This window comes from Moschus berezovskii, chromosome 21 (assembly GCF_049115385.1).
Source record: "Moschus berezovskii isolate FMDL1 chromosome 21, NW_MosBer_1.0, whole genome shotgun sequence".
NCBI lineage: Eukaryota > Metazoa > Chordata > Mammalia > Artiodactyla > Moschidae > Moschus > Moschus berezovskii.
This window is the reverse complement of record NC_142480.1, coordinates 27,277,281-27,298,184: the sequence shown is the minus strand read 5'-3', so window position 1 is coordinate 27,298,184 and position 20,904 is coordinate 27,277,281. Positions and strand designations below refer to the sequence as shown.

Here is a 20,904-nt window from a genome sequence, read left to right as displayed (position 1 = left end):
TCCCTGTGTTCATTCCTGTATGGAATGTTACATATTTCAAGTCATACTGGGAACTTTTTTGTTTATTCCTCCTCCATGTTTATAGGTAAAATAATTTTGTTTTTGTTATTAAGTTAATCTTAAGAATATAAAGAAATATAGCTACTTTCTGATAATCACATTTCATATTTTGATCAGTTGCCTTTCATCTAAATGAGCATATAAACTGACTTGAATGCATAGAACTAGAAAAAGACTTAGAAAAGGACAAGGAACCCATTACCCCGTGTAGAAGTTTTTCCTGAAACTAAAAATAATGTCTATTTAAAATGTTTAAAGTATAAGATCCTGAGCTGTTATTTTATGTGAAATTGGCTACAGAAAAAAAAATAAATGATATAGTTAGATCATTAGTAAACTAATCAACTTTTATCTTAAAAGAAACCATACATTTCATTGGTCAGAACTTAGCCACATGACCACAGCAAGCTCTGACGGAGGCAGGGAATGTAGTTTTAAATTCTTGGCAAATGTATACACAGCTGAAAACTAGGATTTTGTTATTAAGGAGTAAGAAGAGAATGGATGTTGGGGTAGGCAATACCATACAGTTTTGTGTTCCTGTTTTATACTGAGTCTTGGGTCTAGTTGGGAGAAACTCAGAGCACCTCTTTCTGTTTTTGTTATGAGCTATGGTTTCTTAATTTAGAAAGCTGGCTTAATTTAGAAATCTTGTTTCTTCTGCGAAGTATCATTCCTTTATTTGGCAATCTTGTCTGACTTTTGCTTTCTTCTTTCCTCTTGCCTTTCAGCTGTTTTGGAAAGAAGTAAGGTTTAGACTTCTCCATGTTAACCATGAGCGTGACACTTTCCCCTCTGAGGTCACAGGACCTGGATCCCATGGCTACTGATGCTTCACCCATGGCCATCAACTTGACGCCCACTGTGGAGCAGGGTGAGGGAGAGGAGGTGATGAGGGACATGGATCCTGACCAGCAGTACGAAAAGCCTCCCCCATTACATACAGGAGCCGACTGGAAGATTGTCCTCCACTTACCTGAGATTGAGACCTGGCTCCGGATGACCTCAGAGAGGGTCCGAGACCTAACCTATTCAGTCCAGCAGGACTCAGACAGCAAGCATGTGGATGTGCATCTAGTTCAACTAAAGGTAAGGAAGGTCTCTGGGCTCAGGCCCATTCCAGACAGAAGTCTGAAGGTGGCTGCAGTAACTAGAGCCTGAGTTCTGTAATTCTCAGTGAGAAAGCATCCAAGAAGGAAATCAGAACCACAGGTTTGAAACTATTATTTTTGTAGCTAAACATGGGCAGATTTCTTTCCTGGTTTTACTTTGTGAACTGAGCACCTAAAATAAAACTGACCTCAGGGGATAATGCAGAGAAATGAGGAAAGCAGGGGGACATTTTTGTGCAATGCCATAGAAATCAGCAGTAAAGAATAAAAATATTACAAAAGGTTTACTAAAAACTCTCATAGATTAAAAAAAAAAAGTCAAACTGAGCCATGATTGTATATGTATGTGATTACTACTTCCTTTTGAAGTCAATGCTGCCTTTGTGGCAAGCAATGGATTCTGGCATGGTGGGGGAGGGCAGTGTTTTCCTTTTAGAATGAGTTCTTACATCCAGGTACAATGCATCATGCAGAACAAAGATGCATTTATAGCAACTCATCTGAAGTTCAGACATTAAAAGAATGTGTGTGACTTCTTGAGCCCTTCAGAAGCCTGACTGTTGATAATAATGAAATGGAGATGCTAGTAAAGAGTGCTATTAATAGAGATTTTGGCCTGGGGATTTCAAGATACAGGGAATCTTGCCCTCTCATGGCCACTTCTCTCTTCCAGGTTCCCAAGGGAAATACACACTCGGTCAATAGTGGGCAAAAAAGCAAGGCAGATTAATAACCAATTAGGTCATTGGCCCCAAACCCCGATGTAACTTTCTAGTTAGTTAGGTGAGATCCTAAGGAGAATTCCTTTGCCTAAACTGGTTCATATTAAATGATCTGCAACCAAAAACCAAACAGATTCTTGGATCTTAATGCTTAAATGACTTATCAGATGCAGCCATCATTGTGAGGGGAAAGGACAGTTGAGGGAGCACAGGTGCCCCAAAGCCTGGAGCAGATTTAGCTCAGCCTCCTCAGGCTGGCTCAGCAAACCTGGGGCCCAGCTACTCCATAAGAGAGAGTTTTCAAGAAAGGGAAGGGGAGGGGTTTCAGAGAGAAAAAATGAAAAGGCCAGAATGCCAAGGTGACTTGGCCTCTCCCAGGCTGAGCAGGTGGGGTGATCTTTCTATAGGTTCTTAGGAAGGAGAAAGCACCAAAACGGTATCAGAGATGGCTGGGAACAAGCTTTACTGGAGTGCCAGCTGGCTGGTCTCCCCGCTGTGGCAGCAGTGTGGTGTGTCCTGCTGCACATCAGTTCCTGCTGCACAGTCCCTTTAATCAGAGGAGCAGCCCTCTAGCCGGAGAAGGAAATGGCATCCCACTCCCGTATTCTTGCCCAGAGAATCCAAAGGACAGAAGATCCTGGCAAGCTACAGTCCATGGGGTCGCGAGAGTCGGACACGACTTAGTGACTAAACCACCACCACCACCAGCCCTCTAGCACCTCCAGATTGGAGACAGAAGGAAGTCAGGGGCTCCTCAGCAATCCTACTCTCCTCTGTTCCTGCTAATGTTGCACTTCTTTTGTGACTCCCATGAGGAAAGGCAGGATTGAGTTTGCAAGGAAAGTTAACTGTTGCTCTCTAAAATGAGATCTTCCCAACGCAGGTATCGAAATGAGGTCTCCTCCACGTTGCAGGAGGATTCTTTGCTGTTTGAGCCGTCTGCTGCTGCTGCTAAATCACGTCAGTCGTGTCCGACTCTGTGTGACCCCATAGACAGCAGCCCACCAGGGAAGTCCGATTAAGCACAGAATCTTTCAGATTTACACAGAAAATGTGGTAAATGATAAATGAGAATGGGGGGATGGAAATCTCCTTAGAAGACTCCACTAAAAATGCTGCTGCTGCTGCTAAGTCACTTCAGTCGTGTCTGACTCTTTGTGACCCCATAGACGGAAGCCCACCAGGCTCCCTCATCCCTGGGATTCTCCAGGCAAGAACAATGGAGTGGGTTGCCATTTCCTTCCCCAATGTGTGAAAGTGAAAAGTGAAAGTAAAGTCGCTCAGTTGTGTCCGACCCTTAGCGACCCCATGGACTGCAGCCTACCAGGCTCCTCCACCCATGGGATTTTCTAGGTAAGAATACTGGAGTGGCTTGCCATTGCCTTCTCTGCTAAAAATGCTAAGGGCACCTAAAAACAATGTGTCAACTAACTACATTTAATTGCATCAATAGTACTTAGGTAAAAACTTAAATTTTCATTCCATATAGGAACATGAAGTTTTCTTTGTCAACCAGGATTTTGTTCAGTGTTGAGAAATCCCCTGTAGGGCAGTTTACTTTTTCTCATTAGAACTGCCTATTACCTTCTCACTCAAAAGGCATCTCACTGCCTCCATCTAGCTCTGTCCCACCGTGTGGTCTGTCTGCCCTGCTGGAATGGAGCCCTGGAGAGCAGGAAGTCAACACAGTGGTCACAGAGTAGTTAATAACATTTTAAGGGGTAAAGTGAAATTGTCTTATGTTAACTTAATTCTAGGAGTTCTATTATTACTTTATTTGATGCTTAGTTTATCGGATGACTTAACCAACAGTCTCTGAATATTCTATAATAATAGAATTTTCTAATAACAATTCTAATAATAGAGCCCTTCCACCTTGAACCCAAAGTCAAAGAGTTCTGGTGAGTAAGCTATGGCCCTGTCAACACAAGGGTTTCATTTTGGTCTCCTAATCTGCTTATTTAAGTTTCCCTTCTGTGTAATATTTTTTTAATCAACCAAATAAGCATTTAGATGCATTAAAAAATATTTTAAATACATGTCAGTTCTTCAGATTTCCACATTGGATTCCCAAGCAAAAAAGGGCCCCGGGTCACAGAATTTTATATGTGGAATCACAGCAAGACATCCTTGTAGAAGCAGGTCTTAAGTTAGGTGCACGCAAAGCAGAGAGGCAGGCCCAGCCGGGGCAAAGCCAGCCGTCTGCTGTGGGGCATCCCAGATTGTCTTTATGCCTTGGTGAATTATTCAGTTTATTTATTATACAGTGAAAAAAAATCACATTGATGGGAATACCATGGCTTTAAGGACCATCTTGTTGTTCAGCTGCTAAGTCATGTCTGACTCTTTGCACCCCATGGACTGCAGCGTGCCAGCCTCCTCTGTCTTCCCAGAGTTTGCTCAAATTCATGTCCTTTGAGTTAGTGATACTATCTAACCATCTCATCTTCTGCCACCCTCTTCTTGTTTTGTTTTCAATCTTTCCCAGCAGCAGGATCTTTTCCAATGAGTTGTCTCTTCACATCAGGTGGCCACAGTATTAGAGCTTCAGCATCAGTCCTTCCTATGAATATTCAGGGTTGATTTTCTTTAGGATTGACTGATTTGATCTCCTTGCAGCCCAAGGGGCTCTCAAGAGTCTTCTCCATCACCACAATTCCAAAGCATCACTTTTTCAGTGCTCAGTCTTCTTTATGGTCCAACCATCTAGGCACAGATAATTTCTCAATTTATGTATTTCTATCACAACATTTTCTAGGAGCCCCAGCTTCCTAACAGACATCTTGTGTCTCTAGTGAGCATCTCAAACTGATATGCTCATTGAAAAGCCCTGAATGCCTCCCCAGTGCTGTCTTCCTAATTTCAGTAAAAGGCACCACTTTTTTTGCCAAGCCAAAAACATGACTCCACGCCCTGCATATATGTCTGTTAAAAGTTCTAGGGATCCATCTTCAAAATATGCCCTAGATCCATTCACTTCTCCGCTACACTATTGCTGCCACCCGGGTCAAGCCACATTACGGCTTGCCTGGGCTACTTTTAGAGCTTCTTCTACTATGTTGCAGTTTATTCTCTACATAGCAGCCATGAGATCTTTTAAACATGTGAGTCAGTCATGTAACTCCCTTGCTTCCTGTTGGCTTGTAGTGAAATCCAGTTCTCTTCCTGTGGCTCTGTCTTTGCCTACTTCTCTATCCATGTCACCTATTACTTTCCCCTTGTTTATAAAGCTTCAAGCGGATTGAAAGTTCCAAAGAAATGTTAGGCTAATTCTTGCCTCATAGCTTTTCCTGTGTCCTCTGCCTAGAAACACTCATCCTCCAGCTCGATCTGGTAGATTCTGGATCCTCATCAAACAGTGAGCCAGAGACATGGTCCAGTTCTGATATCTGGAGGCACAAACCTGGGGAAGGGTTGAGCAGGGTTTGGGAGTGAGGTGGGACCTGTGCTATGGTTGGTGAAAGGCAAGCACAGAAAAAGGAGCTACCCTTACCTAACTTGTCTACACACCTCAAACTCCCTTTCACACTGATCTAAATCTTGTCGGCATGGTCTTCTCTACCATCCTATTGATATATAACTTAGATTAGTTGAGAGATGCTTTTGGAAAATGTTCAGAGTGGGGTCCACCCTCTGATTTTATATTAAATGTCACTTTCTCAAAGAAGCTATTCCTGATCCCTATTCTTAAAACACTCATCTCCTCCCCCAGCAATTATCTAGTCCATTATTCAGCTTATTTTTTGTAATAGTTCTTATCATTAGCTTTAATTTCCTTATTTATTTGTTTGTATTAGTTCCAAGGACCTCAAATGTGTAATTCTCCACTGTATCCCTGTTGCCGAGGGCAAGGGCTGGGCATCTGCGGGTAGCTCAGTTAGTATCTGTGGTTGGATCAGTTCAGTTCAGGTGCTCAGTCGTGTCCGACTCTCCGCGACCCCATGAATCACAGCACGCCAGGCCTCACTGTCCATCACCAACTCCCGGAGCTCACTCAAACTCATGTCCATCGAGTCGGTGATGCCATCCAGCCATCTCATTCTCTGTCGTCTCCTTCTCCTCCGGCCCCCAACCTTTCCCAGCATCAGAGTCTTTTCCAGTGAGTCAACTCGTCGCATGAGGTGGCCAAAGTATTGGAGTTTCAGCTTTAGCATCAGTCCTTCCAATGAACACCCAGGACTGATCTCCTTTAGAATGGACTGGTTGGATCTCCTTGCAGTCCAAGGGACTCTCAAGAGTCTTCTTCAGCACCACAGTTCAAAACCATCAATTCTCCGGCGATCAGCTTTCTTCACAGTCCAACTCACATCCATACATGACCACGGGAAAAATCACTGTGGTTGGATAGATAAGTCCAAATCTGTATGGTCAGTGCTGTCTCTCCCCATAGGCAGGCTTGCTCTGGAATAACAAGCAGGAAGCCTGCTTGGTGAGGATTGAATTAAGACAATAGCATTGGATGAATCAGGCCCAAATGCGTTTGGGACATAACTCTCCCTTGAGGGAGATTCTGTGAGTGATTCAGAAATCTGGGAGATCTTGTCTGGGGAGTCTTCCTGGGAGAGTCTATTCTTTCTATCGGTAGCTGTATTGGTCTTCCTCCCATCCCACTTTCAGTTTGACTCCTTCTTTGTTAAGGATTTCAGTCAATAAACTAGAGGGCCTGGAACAGTTCCTTTTCTTTAAATGTAACTAAACTTCTCTTCTGGTCATTGTGTTGATCTGAAAGTTTATTAATCAGAGACTACTCTTACCAACCTATTTTCAAGTTTTTAGGGGAAGTTTTATTGTAACCCTTAGGATGAACTACAAACCACTATTATAAAGTCCCCAGAATGGGAGGGGGTTGTGGTTATTGTTCTAGAGGGTGAATTAAAAATGTCTCACCTTAAGATTAAAATATGTAATCCACATATTTTGCTTCTTAGCTTCCAGATACAATACTTGAGGAAGAAATATGAGAGGCAAGCTGAGCCATTTTTAGAAACTCTCCCCCACCCCTCCACCCCGCCCCCATTCCTTTGGATTCAGAAGCAGTTCTGTGTGGGAAAACTAGAACAAGAACCTTAAAAGGGTTTGACTCTGACTGCAATTTCTGCTCTGAATGAATATATTTGGGTGCTAAATAAGCAAATTAGATACCTATGCTTCCTGATTAACAGTCATCTTAGAGAGAATATTATTTATATTCCTGGAAGCATGATAGCAGGAAAGAGGCAAAGCTTAGACTAAAAGATGTAGCTGGATGACAAGTGAAAGTCTTGAAGTGACTTTACTGGAATCAGCTCCCTAAATAACACGCTTAAGATTCTCAAAGTTAGAACACTGAGTAGGTACTGTGTTTATAAGATGTTCTGACTGGGCTATACCCAGACTGAGACTGTGCCTGACATCTGGAATTAAATCTAGATACACAGTGACTCACATGGAGGACCTGGAGGGCTTACTGGGGAAAAGGCTTGAATCCTTTCCGTAGCTGGGATTCTCATATCAGATGTACCTGGCAAACTGAAGACAATGGAAATCCTGGGATGATGAACTCCTGGAAGGGGATTCACCTTCATCATGGGGCAAGGAATCTTCCCCAGAGCAGGGATGGAGTGTGGTTTGTGGTGAAGTGTGTTCTCAGTTCTAGAACCCATCTTAAGCAGCCATCACCTGGCAACATGGGTACCCAGTGAAGGGAAAGGGCTGTGGGTATAATTTGGAGGACGTGTCTCAGCTGTCTCTATGCCTGGGTGCTTGGGCTTCTCTCCTCCCCTTGCTCTCCAGGTATAGAGGGAAAGAATATTCTCTTTCCCTTATCACTGAAGCATAACAGGCTCTGCCTACAGTGGCGGAAGTTGTACTAAAGTGGCAGTTGTGGAGTCTGCTGGCTGTAACAGTGAGCAACAGCCAGGGTGAATTCTCGGGTACATCCAAAACACACCATAGGGGTTTCAGAAATTCTTTATAACGGGAACTCTGAGTGGAACTAAACTTCTTACATCATAGTTTAGGGCTTAGAGGATCTGACCTTAATGTTAATAAACTGTGTGAAAGCCTGAAATATCCAATTAAAAGATTTTAAAGTAGTTTTCTGGAGAAGGCAATGGCAAGCCACTCCAGTACTCTTGCCTAGAAAATCCCATGGATGGAGGAGCCTGGTAGGCTGCAGTCCGTGGGGTCGCTAAGGGTCAGACATGACTGACACATTGGAGAAGGAAATGGCAACCCACTCCAGTGTTCTTGCCTGGAGAATCCCAGGGACGGGGGAGCCTGGTGGGCTTCCGTCTATGGGGTCACACAGAGTCGGACACGACTGAAGTGACTTAGCAGCAGCAGCAGCAGCAGTAGCAGCAGCAGCAAAGTAGTTTTCAGTTTGTAATATTTTGTTGTTCAGTCACCAAGATGTGTCCAACTCTTTGCAACCCCGTGGACTGTAAACCCCATGCCCCTCTTTCCTCTACTGTCTCCTGCCGCTGACTCGTTTCAATTGTGTCTGACTCTGTGCACCCCCATGGACTGTAGCCTGTCAGGCTTCTCTGTCCATGGGGATTTTCCAGGCAACAATACTGTACTGGATTGCCATGCTGTCCTCTAGGGGATCTTCCCGGCCCAGTGATAGAACCCAGGTCTCCCACATTGCAGGAGGATTCTTTACCATCTGAGCCACCAGGGAAGCCCTGGAGTTTGCTCATATTCATGTCCATTAAATCAGTGATATTATCAAACCATCTCATCCTCTGCCACCCCCTTCTCCTTTTGCCTTCAGTCTTTACCAGCATCAGGGTCTTTTTCAGTGAGTCAGCTCTTTGCATCAGGTGTCCAATGGATTGGAGTTTCAGCTTCAGCAACAGTCCTTCCAATGAGTATTCGGGGTTGATTTCCTTTAGGATTGACTGGTTTGATCTCCTTGCAGTCCAAGGGACTCTCTAGAGTCTTCTCCAGCACCACAATATGAGCATCAAGTCATCGGCACTCAGCCTTCTTTATGGTCCAACTCTCATATCTGTACATGACTACTGGAAAAACTATAGCTTTGACAATACAGACCTTTGTGAGTGAAGTGATGTCTCTGCCTTCTAATACACTGTTGTGGTTTGTCATAGCTTTCCTTCCAAGCAGCAGTTGCCTTTTAATTTCATGGCTGCAGTCACCATCCACAGTGATTTGGAGCCCGAGAAAATAAAATCTGTCAATGCTTCCACTTTTTCCCCTTCATTTTGCCATGAAGTGATGGGACCAGATGCCATGATCTTATTTTTTGAATGTTGAGTTTTAAGCCAGCTTTTCACTCTCCTCTTTCACCCTCATCAAGAGGCTCTTGAGTTCCTCTTCACCTTCCTCCATTAGAGTCATATCATTTGCATATCTGAGGTTGTTGATATTTCTCCTAGCAATCTTGATTCCAGCTTGTTATTCATCCAGCCCAGCATTTTGCTTGATGGACTCTGCATAGAAGTTAAATGAGCAGGGTGACAATATGCAGCCTTGACGTACTCCTTTCCCAGTTTTGAACCAGTCGGTTGTTGCATGTAAGGTTCTAACTGTTGCTTCTGACCTAAATAGAAGTTTCTCAGGAGACAGGTAGAGTGGTCTGGTATTCTCATCTCTTTAGGAATTTTCCACAGTTTGTTGTGATCACACAGTCAAAGGTTTTTCCATAGTTAAAGAGGCAGATGTAGATATTTTTCTGGAATTTTCTTGCCTTCTCCATGATCCAGTGGATGATAGCAATTTGATCTCTGGTTTTTCTAAATCCAGCTTGTACGTATGGAAGTTCATTGTTCACGTACTGCTGAAGCCTAGCTTGAAGGATTTTGAGCATAACCTTATTAGCATGTGAAATGAGTGCAATTGTGCAGTAGTTGGGATATTCTTTGACACTGCCCTTCTTTGAGATTGGAATGAAAACTGACATTTTTCAGTCCTGTGGCCACTGCTGAGTTTTCCAAATTTGCTGGCCTATTGAGTGCATCACTTTAACAGCATCATCCTTTAGGATTTTAAATAGCTCAGCTAGAATTCCATCACCTCCCATAGTTTTGTTCATTATAATGTTTCTTGAAGCCCACTTGACTTCACACTCCAGGATGTCTGGCTACAGATGAGTAACCACACCATCATGGTTATCTGGGTCATTAAGACCTCTTTTTTGCATAATTCTTCTGTGTGTATTCTTGCCACCTCTTCTTAATCTCTTCTGCTTCTGTTAGGTCCTTACCATTTCTGTCCTTTTTTTGGTCCATTCTTGCATGAAATGTTCCCTGGATATCTTCAGTTTTCTTGAAGAAATCTCTAGCCTTTCCCATTCTATTGGTTTCCTCTTATTTCTTTGCATTGCTAACTTAAGAAGGCTTCCTTATTTCACCTTGCTATTCCCTGGAACTCTGCATTCATTTGGGTCTGTCTTTCCCTCTCTCTTTTGCCTTTTGCTTCTTTCCTTTCCTCAGCTATTTGTAAAGTCTTCTCAGAAAACCACTTTGCCTTCTTGCATTTCTTTTTCTTTGTAACATATCTCAAGTTAAATAAGTACTAGTTTAATATCATAGACCAAATGTCTTTGTTTTGGGGCAAAGGCATTTGCCCCAGGAGTAAATATTTTCCCTTTCACTCTTTAGATGGCTGTTTTTCAAAAAGTATATCTCGGTGCGTTAGTGGTTGTGAAATCAATTTAATGAACTAAAGAGCTAAAACTGAAGTAGAATTACATTAAGTAGGATAAATACTATTTTGTGAAACTTGCCTTTCATCTTATATGTATATATATATATATATATGTATATGCTTGGTCATGATGTATAATTTATGTCTTTCTCTGAGTCAATGCCAGAACAGTTTGATAGTTACTGCTTTTTTCCCTCATATCTTTGATATGTACTTTAATTGTGCAATCTATTATGCAAGTTAGGGTAACCTGCTACCAATTTTTGCAACTTAATTTTTTATTGTATTTATATGGGATCAGATGACAACCCCAAAGCATATTCAATCTCAGAAAACAAGAAAATGAAGCTGATTTCTATGTTTGTAGATATGAGGATGTTGAAGTTTTTTATTTTCCCAAGCCCAGATTTGTTGCTTGAATCTTCTTTTGGCTAATGTGTCTTCCTCAGGGTGTATCTTCTCAGGGAATAAGAATACTAGCTGTCAAATGTTCTGGAAGTATGATTTCAGTAAAATGATTAACAGTGGAAAAGGTTTTCCTATTATTAATGTGAGTTGGTGATGGACAAGGAGGCCTGGCGTGCTGTGATTCATGGGGTCGTAAAGAGTTGGACACGACTGAGTGACTGAACTGAAATTATATAAGGACAGTTGGTAACACTGACCATGAAAAATGGATGAAGTAACAAGATTGATGATTTTGAACTGTGGTGTTGGAGAAGACTCTTGAGAGTCCCTTGGACTGCAGGGAGATCCAATCAGTCCATCCTAAAGGAGATCAGTCCTGAATATTCATTGGAAGGACTGATACTGAAGCTGAAACTCCAATACTTTGGTCACCTGATGCAAAGAACTGACTCATTTGAAAAGACCTTGATGCTGGGAAAGATTGAAGGTGGGAGGAGAAGGGGATGACAGAAGATGAGATGGTTGGATGGCTTCACTGACTCAATGGACACGAGTTTGAGTAAGCTCCGGGAGTTGGTGATAGACAGGGAAGCCTGGCGTGCTGTAGTCCATGGGGTTGTAAAGAGTCGGACACGACTGAGTGACTGAACTGAACTGAACAAGAGTGTTTAATGTTCAAGAAGGCTAATTTTAGATATGTAATTACGTGATAAAAAGTCTTAGTTGTTGAGTAATTACCTCCACCCCCTGCACACATACTCTAAGTGCTAAATAAATACTTTTTGATTGTTGCATGATTAATATTTTTCATGATGATTTTAGAAGATGATCTAAAGATCTCACATCAAGAATATGTTTAATAATACATATGAATATTCTTGGTTAAGACTTGGGAAGTCTTGGGAAGGGTGACATGGAAAAAATAACTAGTTATTTGTGACACATGTTGTAGAAGATCTTTGGGTGTGTAAGGACCTTAGCCACATGTGCCTGCATATTTAGAGTTGAGGATGGGAGGACTAATTATTGAGGTGGCCCAACAAGTTTACTAGATGGTCCAGCTGTGTAATTTTTAATTAGCGATAGTAGATTGGAAAATTATAATTATCACAGGCTTCCCAATTTGAAGGAAACCATAAAAATAGTGTTTAGGGAAAAGTAATAAGTATCATTAAAGGATTTAGAAATGAGTCCAATGAGAAAAATCTAAAGAAACCAGTATTTTGATTAGAGAAGTGTTGTTGGGATCTGTTGCTTAAAAAGTAGTTTTAAAATAGTGTCAGCATGATCTATCACTGAGCAACAGTAGACACCAGTTTTTATGATCTCAGGGAGTTAGATATTTCTAGGGGTAGCCCAGAGGTAGGATATGAGTTAATTCTTCCCTTTCCTGGAGAGTTTTTAGTTCAATAGCATTTACTGAATGCCTGATATGTTCCAGAAGTTTTTACTTACAGTATTTTATTCAATCCCTACCTAATCTCCTAGTAGAGATGAAGAAATTAAATCCCAGAAATGTTAGTAGGCAATCGACCTGGGAGTCAAACAAGCTGTCAGAGCCTCAAGTCTAATATTCTTTCTACTTTAGTGCAGTGTCCTCACACCCTCATATAGGTGTGAGAAATTTTATTGGATATAAAGTACAAGATATTAGTTCTGGTTTTCTTGTACTAGATGATTGAGATGAATGGATGTGAGGATAGGGGCTCATGTTTTTAATTAAGAAGAAGCTTAGTATTTTAAGCTTCTTAATTTAAAATATTTTATATTTTGATTCATTGCAAGTAGGAATGTGAAGTTTTATAAATGGGACATAAATGAAATCCTGAAATTCCTTTGAGTAGGAGTGTTGTTCATAGACTGTGAAATAGAGAGATGTTTTTCCTCTCCATTGTTTGTTGCTCCTTTGCCCACTCTCTTCATTTCAAAATTTTCATCTCAAAAGAGGGAAACATGTGATCTAATTAAAGTGAACTGATACTAAGGTGTGAATTCAGTTCAGTTCAGTTCAGTTCAGTCGCTCAGTCGTGTCCAACTCTTTGCGACTCCATGAATCACAGCACGCCAGGTTTCCCTGTCCATCACCAACTCCTGGAGTTCACTCAAACTCATGTCCATCGAGTCGGTGATGCCATCCAGCCATCTCATTCTCTATGGTCCCCGTCTCCTCCCACCCCTAATTCTTCCTAGCATCAGACTCTTTTCCAGTGAGTCAACTCGACGCATGAGGTGGCCAAAGTATTGGAGTTTCAGCTTTAGTATTAGTCCTTCCAGTGAACACCCAGGATTGATCTCCTTGCAGTCCAAGGGACTCTCAAGAGTCTTCTCCAGCACCACAGTTCAAAAGCATCAAATCTTCGGCGATCAGCTTTCTTCACAGGCCAACTCTCACATCCATACATGACCACGGGAAAAACCATAGCCTTGACTAGGCGGACCTTTGTTGGCAAAGTAAGATCTCTGCTTTTTAATATGCTATCTAGGTTGGTCATAACTTTCCTTCCAAGGAGTAAGCGTCTTTTAATTTCATGGCTGCAATCAGCATCCGCAGTGATTTTGGAGCCCCCAAAAATAAAGTCTGACACTGTTTCCCCATCTATTTCCCATGAAGTGATGGGACCAGATGCCATGATGTTAGTTTTTTGAATGTTGAGCTTCAACCAACCTTTTCACTCTCCTCTTTCACTTTCATCAAGAGGCTTTTGAGTTCCTCTTCACTTTCTGCCATAAGGATGGTGTCATCTGCATATCTGAGGTTATTGATATTTCTCCCGGCAATCTTGATTCCAGCTTGTGCTTCTTCCAGCCCAGCGTTCCTCATGATATACTCTGCATATAAGTTAAAGAAGCAGGGTGACAATATACAACCTTGACGTACTCCTTTTCCTATTTGGAACCAGTCTGTTGTTCCATGTACAGTTCTAACTGTTGCTTCCTGACCTGCATACAGGTTTCTCAAGAGGCAGGTCAGGTGGTCTGGGATTCCCATCTCTTTCAGAATGTTCCACAGTTTATTGTGATCCACACAGTCAAAGGCTTTGGCATAGTCAATAAAGCAGAAATAGATGGTTTTCTGGAACTCTCTTGCTTTCTCCATGATCCAGCGGATGTTGGCAATTTGATCTCTGGTTCCTCTGCCTTTTCTAAAACCTGCTTGAACATCTGGAAGTTCACAGTTCACATACTGCTGAAGCCTGGCTTGGAGAATTTTGAGCATGACTTTACTAGCGTGTGAGATGAGTACAATTGTGCGGTAGTTTGAGCATTCTTTGGCATTGCCTTTCTTTGGGATTGGAATGAAGACTGACCTTTTCCAGTCCTGTGGCCACTGCTGAGTTTTCCAAATTTGCTGGCATATTGAGTGCAGCACTTTCACAACATCATTTTTCAGGATTTGAAATAGCTCAACTGGAATTCCATCACCTCCACTAGCTTTGTTCGTAGTGATGCTCTCTAAGGCCCACTTGACTTCACATTCCAAGATGTCTGGCTCCAGGTGAGTGATCACACCATCGTGATTATCTTTGTCATGAAGCTCTTTTTTGTACAGTTCTTCTGTGTATTCCTGCCACCTCTTCTTAATATCTTCTGCTTCTGTTAGGTCCATACCATTTCTGTCCTTTATCAAGCCCATCTTTGCATGAAATGTTCCCTTGGAATCTCTGATTTTCTTGAAGAGATCTCTTGTTTTTCCTATTCTGTTGTTTTCCTCTGTTTCTTTGCATTGGTCCCTGAGGAAGGCTTTCTTATCTCTCCTTGCTATTCTTTGGAACTCTGCATTCAGATGCTTATATCTTTCCTTTTCTCCTTTGCTTTTCGCTTCTCTTCTTTTCACAACTATTTGTATGGCCTCCTCAGACAGCCATTTTGCTTTTTTGCATTTCTTTTCCATGGGGATGGTCTTGGTCCCTGTCTCCTGTACAATGTCACGAACCTCCGTCCTAACATGGAAGTGGGTGGAGAAAGAGATGAACACCTTTATCAAAAGATGTTAACAAATCAGTTGATTTCCAGGTATGTCATGTGTAGAGAGAGTGTTTCTCATCCTTGCCTATGCAGTAGAATCTCCTGGGAAGCTTTAACAAGCCCATTTCCCAGGCCCTGTTGTAGACAGTGGTATCAGAGTTTGAGTTTGGACCTAGGCATCTGTACTTTTAAAGACTCTGCTAGTGGTTCCACTGCATGGGCTAGAGTTGACCACCCTGAAAGGAGACACTTTTGAACAGAGGGCTTTTGGATATGTCTTGCTTGTTCCATTTTTCCTTTCCTCCCAAATTGACAGCAACGGATTTAATATCACTTATTGAGGAGCAAAGACTCCTATGAAATGACTCTTTTGAACTTTTTAAGTTTCCCAAGTGACCTTATAAAGAAGTAAAAATTTTGGGAAGGAAGTAATAAGTCCATGCCAGACACCAGCCCGTGTGTTTTAGACGTACTCTTTTACATTACTTAGGACTTCCCTGGGGATCCAGTGGTTAAGATTCCATGCTTCCAATGCAGGGGGCACTGGTTCAATCCCTGGCTGGGGAACTAAGATCACACATGCTATATGGTCAAAAAAAATTTTATTAAATTAATGAATGAATAAACACCCATACTCATAATTGTAAGAAATGCCTCAAAATGTTATGTTACAGTCCTAATAGTTTTTACCTAAAAAGAAAAACTGAATCCAGAAAAAGTAAATGTTTCTCTCTTACTTAATTCTCACAACAACTTTTTGAGCTAGAAATTATTCTGTAGAGAACTCCAGGCTCAGGAGTGCCCACCTATAGTTGTTCAGGTTATATACAAATGGTACCTTTTGAGGTTGTGCAGTTTACTGGTATAACTTTTTGTGTTGCCTTGTATAGGTCCAGGAGATAGCTTGTGCACAGGATGCTTTGAATATGAAAGGTGGAAGGGCCTTTCCCCTGGAGTCGAGGAATGATGAATGATGTATGTCACTGAACTTAGAGGAGACACATTTTGAAGGGCCACAAATATTTTAAATCCCTCGGTGGAGTCTGGGCTTGATACACTAGTTATACAGACACCTACGAACAAAGAAATAACATGATAAAAACCTGGGTCTTGGCATGAATCTGTGGGTGTGTGCATAGTAATCTGGGAAGGAGAGAGATGTGATACAGTTTATGAGGATGTTCAGTAAATGACACAAAGTGGCTGGACTTGGGTGGTGGTAACAGGAAACAAAACAGCCCATTAGACCAGACCACTGTGGCAAACCAGGAAGGTAGCTGGGGAGTCAGAGGCAACTAGTTCTCTGTGGCTTTGTTTGCCCTCTTTGGGCTCAAATCAAACTGATATAACTGTTATCACTTGCCATTAGGGCTCAGGACTGTGTTTATTTATACACATGTGAATAGAATAAAAAGTAATAGGATAGAAATGTCTTCTGTGTTCATTTACCAGCATGGCTGTTACTAGAGGGCTTTTAGTGTGAGCTGCTTCTATTGTTATGAGATACTCAAACCACTATTTTTTTCTCATTATTTGAATGAGGCAAATTTATCAAAATCATTGTTTAATAGACATGGAATATGTGAAATGAAGATGGAACGTGATAATGCTCTTCACCCGAGGAAGTGTGAGTATAAGGTCTGCTGGAGAACTGATTCATGAGGAGGGAGCTGGCCTGAGTGAAATTCCAAAGAAAGTTTTCAGTATGCATTGTAGTGTCCCTTCTTTCCAGAAACTTAAAGTCTATCAAAAGACCCTATACTGCTACTGCTAAGTCACTTCAGTCGTGTCCGACTCTGTGCGACCCCATAGACAGCCTCCTACCAGGCTCCCTGTCCCTGGGATTCTCCAGGCAAGAACACTGGAGTGGGTTGCCATTTCCTCCTCCAATGCGTGAAAGGAAAAAGTGAAAGTGAAGTCGCTCAGTCGTGTCCAACTCTTAGCGACCCCATGGACTGCAGCCTACCAGGCTCCGCCGTCCATGGGATTTTCCAAGCAAGAGTACTGGAGTGGGGTGCCACTGCCTTCTCCACAAAAGACCCTATAAAGTAATTCAAACAACAGTGTTAAGAATGGCTGCAGCTCAAACCTTCGCTACTGCAAAGGGAATTAATATTATCACATTGGCCAAATGAATCCACCTCTGTAGTTTTGGGGATTAGGTGCTACTGACAAGATGGGGAGAATCATCCACATGACACAAGTAGGACACTACTGCCTTTATGCACATATATCCGCATCCTGGAAGTAACATGGGTGAAATGTTGTTTTAAAAAATATTTCAACTGCAGTGTTTACCTCTCTTAACCTCTGGCTGCCTCCCAGTGAAAGTCGCTCAGTCATGTCCAACTCTTTGCGACCCCATGGGCTATATAGTCCATGGTATTCTCCAGGCCAGAATACTGGAGTGGGTAGTCATTCCCTTCTCCAGAGGATCTTCCCAGCCCAGGGATGGAACCCAGGTCTTCCTCATTGCAGGCAGATTCTTTGCCACCTGAGCCACAAGAGGAGCCCAAGAATACTGGAGTGGGTAGCCTATCCCTTCTCCAGTGGATCTTCCCGAACCAGGAATCGAATTGGGGTCTCCTGCATTGCAGGCAGATTCTTTACCAGCTGATCTTCCAGGGAAACTTCCAGGTAAAGTCCAAATGTCTGGGCACGGCCTGCAAGTTCCTTCACAATCTGGACTCAGCTGGTCTGTTGTTCCCTCTGACATTTCCTTTCCTTCTCCTCTGAAAATCCAGGCCCTTTCAGAAATTCATGCCTTCATGGTTTCTCTCTCCCTGGGAAATCACATTATGCCTTACCCTAAACTTCTATTTCTAGAAAAATTGCTGTACATTTCCCAAGTCATAGCTAAAATGTCACCTACCTGGTGAAAGTGTTTTGGAGTCCAGTCTGGTCAGTTGTGTTGATCTTCCCCATATTTTCCTGTGATATTCCTATGATATCTACTGTAGCATGGTGGTAGATGTAGCATCCAGTTTGGATATATAACTCTTCTGTTATATATATGAGTTATATATAACTCATAACTCTTATCTGTTATGAGGAATCCTGCTTTATTCTCTTCCATAATTTTGCATCTCTGATGATACATTTGTATGACTTTAGAATCAGGACAGAAGGGAACAATCAGCATAAGATACGTTTCCTTTGATTATCTTGCTGATCGACTACAACCTGAGAAACTTAGACCTGTGAATAATTAGCAGATCTTCCTCAGGGAAAGTTAGTTCACACTATGCTAGAAACTCTGCATGGATTAACACAGTAGTTGGCATGCATATTTCCATTTTGTCTGACCTTTGCCAAGACATCCTGAGCACTTTACACCTTATGGTTATAACTGTGGGGGGTGGGAGGTGGGTCCTCACCTCAAATCTCTGTTTGCAGTTTTAAAAATAGTGTGAACACGTAGTGAACACTTAGGGGTAAAACATGTTTGTAATGAAAACCTGATGTTATTAAAGGGTAGTTGTAAGGAGACATTCAAAGATAATGAGGTATTTTTAGCGCATTTATTTGAGTTCTGTATTGTGTAGTAGATGAATATAAGATTTGTATATGTGAATACACAGATACATCATTATTGTGGCAGAAACTATTTATTAAATACCCGCATGGACTTGATAATTTTGCTGGGTTCTGTTTAAATGTGTTCACTCTAGTAGGTCTCCCTTGGGTGCAAATAAGTTGGTTTCTGGTCTTCTATAATGAATAATGAGCTAGTAAATCAAAGTGAACCTAAATTCTGCATGGATTAGCGCAGTAGTTGGCATTGTTTTGTGTGCATATAATTGCATGCTTTCCTCATTCATTTTTCTGCTTCATATGTTCTTTTTTTGTATCTCTTAATTAGATAAAGTTGAGGTGTCCATATTTTTGAAAATATTTCTTTTTAAACTTTCATAAATTAAATTTCAGATATGTAAAACTATGTTAGAAAAAATGGTGAATTTTCTTCTCAGAGTTGGACTTCTGTTTTGTTATTGTTTGTTTTAGGTTTTAAAAATTCTTGGGCCTAGCTTTTCCTAAAGAGCTACAAGCAATCATATTTCTTGTCTGCCACACGATCATAAATAAGAATAAATATTTCATATCTGTTTAATGTGGTTACCCTAAAATTCCATACATCTTTTAAAATTCAGTTGCATAAATGTGTAGCAGATTTCCAAAAGAAATGTATTGAAGCTTAAAGCACAAGGCTATAAAAGCTATAAAAGACTATGCATTTGTTTATTATTTCTCATCAAACTTAGGTTTTTTTTTAGATTCTTTTGTTTGTTTTATTTTGATTTTTATAACATAGTCAACGATAGGAAAAAAAATCTTATTTCAAACTGAAGCTATTTAAGAAGATGAATGTGTTTTCTTTATATCATGACCCCAGCTAGACATTGTAGCATGAATTCTACACTCATAATTCTCATTCACAACTAAAAGCCAGTGACCCAAAGCCTGGCACATATCTCCTCGTTCAGCTGTAAAGCCTTACTGGATGCACTCAACCCTCACTGCTTTCTTGAGCTGTGATTTAGCAACAGTGTTCTCTGTGTTGCATTCTTGTTTGCTAATTTTTTCTAATTTGAAAAGAATTCTTATTTTCATATGTTCTCTATATTCTCAACAAGTTTAAAAGCTTGCCCCCCATATTTTCTTTTGTTTAAAAAATGTTTTTAACAGGAGGTCCTTGTTGGTTATCTATTTTAAATATAGCAGTGTCTACATATCAAACTCCCAATCTGATCTTCCCACTCAAACATTTTTTAAGGGAAAGTTTTTCCACTTTTTTTGGTATAAAACTGTAACCATTTTTGGTCAGCTGATTGATTGATTGAATTCTCACATTATCATTTTATTATTTTTAAAAATTTGTTTGTTTATTTTTATTATTTAACTGGTGGAAATTGCTTTACAGTGTTGTGTTGGTTTCTGCTGTACAACAACATGAATCAGTCATAATTATATATATATATATATATATATATATATATATCCCCTCCCTCTGGAGCCTGCCTCCCCTCCCCTGACCCCAGCCCAGCACCAAGCTGTGCTCGCTGTGTTAAAACGTAACTTCCCACTATTTATTTTACACGTGATGGTGTGTATATGTCAATGCTGCTTTCTCAGTTTGTCCCAACTTCACCTTCCCCTGCTGTGTCCACAAGTCCATTCTCTGCTAGGTTCATAAGTATCATTTTTCTGGATTCCACATGTTATGTTAATATATGTTATTTGTTTTTCTCTTACTTCACTCTGTATACTGAGTGCTATTCCATTGTGTGTATGTATCACATCTTCTTTATCCATTCATCTGTCAGTGGACATCTAGGCTGTGTCTGTGTTATGGCTATTGTAAATATTGTTGCAGTGAACATTAGGGTGCATGTATCTTTTAGAATTGTGGTTTTCTCAGGAAAAATGTCCAGAAGTGGGATTGCTGGATCATAGAGTAGATTTATTCCTAGTTTTCAAAGGTATCTCCATACTGTTTTCCATAATAACTTTATCAGTTTACGTTCCCACCAACAGTGCAGGCAGGTTCCCTTTTTTCCATATCTTCTCCATATTTATTGTCTGTGGACTTTTTGATGATAGCCATTCTGAAAAGTGTGAGATGATAACCTCACTGTGGCTTTGATTTTCATTTCTCCAATAGTCAGTGATATTGAGCATCTTTTCATGTGTTTATTGGCCATCTGTATGCCTTCTTTGGAGAAATGTCTGTTTAGATTTTCTGCCCATTTTTTTTTATTGGATTGTTTGTTTCTCTGATACTGAGTTATATGAGCTGCTTATGTATTTTGGAGATTAATCCTTTGTCAGTTGCTTCATTTGCAGTTATTTTCTTCCATTCTGAGAGCTGTCTTTTCATCTTGTTTATAGTTTTCATTGCTATGCAAAAGCTTTTATTAGGTCCCATTTGTTTATTTTTATTTCCCTTAATCTAGGAAATGGGACAGAGAGAATCTTGCTGCGATTTA

General features: G+C 41.0%; 1 protein-coding gene across 2 annotated transcripts in view; it reads left to right on the top strand.

Moving 5' to 3' along the window:
• Positions 1-524: 524 nt before the first annotated feature.
• Positions 525-20,904, top strand: part of AKAP6 (A-kinase anchoring protein 6) — a 408,114-nt gene continuing 387,734 nt past the window's right edge. Inside the window, exons 1-2 of one of the 2 annotated variants that reach the window (XM_055418225.2) lie at positions 525-572; positions 792-1,149. In XM_055418225.2, coding sequence (XP_055274200.2) covers positions 826-1,149 — 324 coding nt within the window. In that variant the 5' untranslated portion in view covers positions 525-572; positions 792-825. The remainder of the gene's footprint in view (positions 573-791; positions 1,150-20,904) is intronic. The other variant, XM_055418226.2, reaches the window with a different exon arrangement.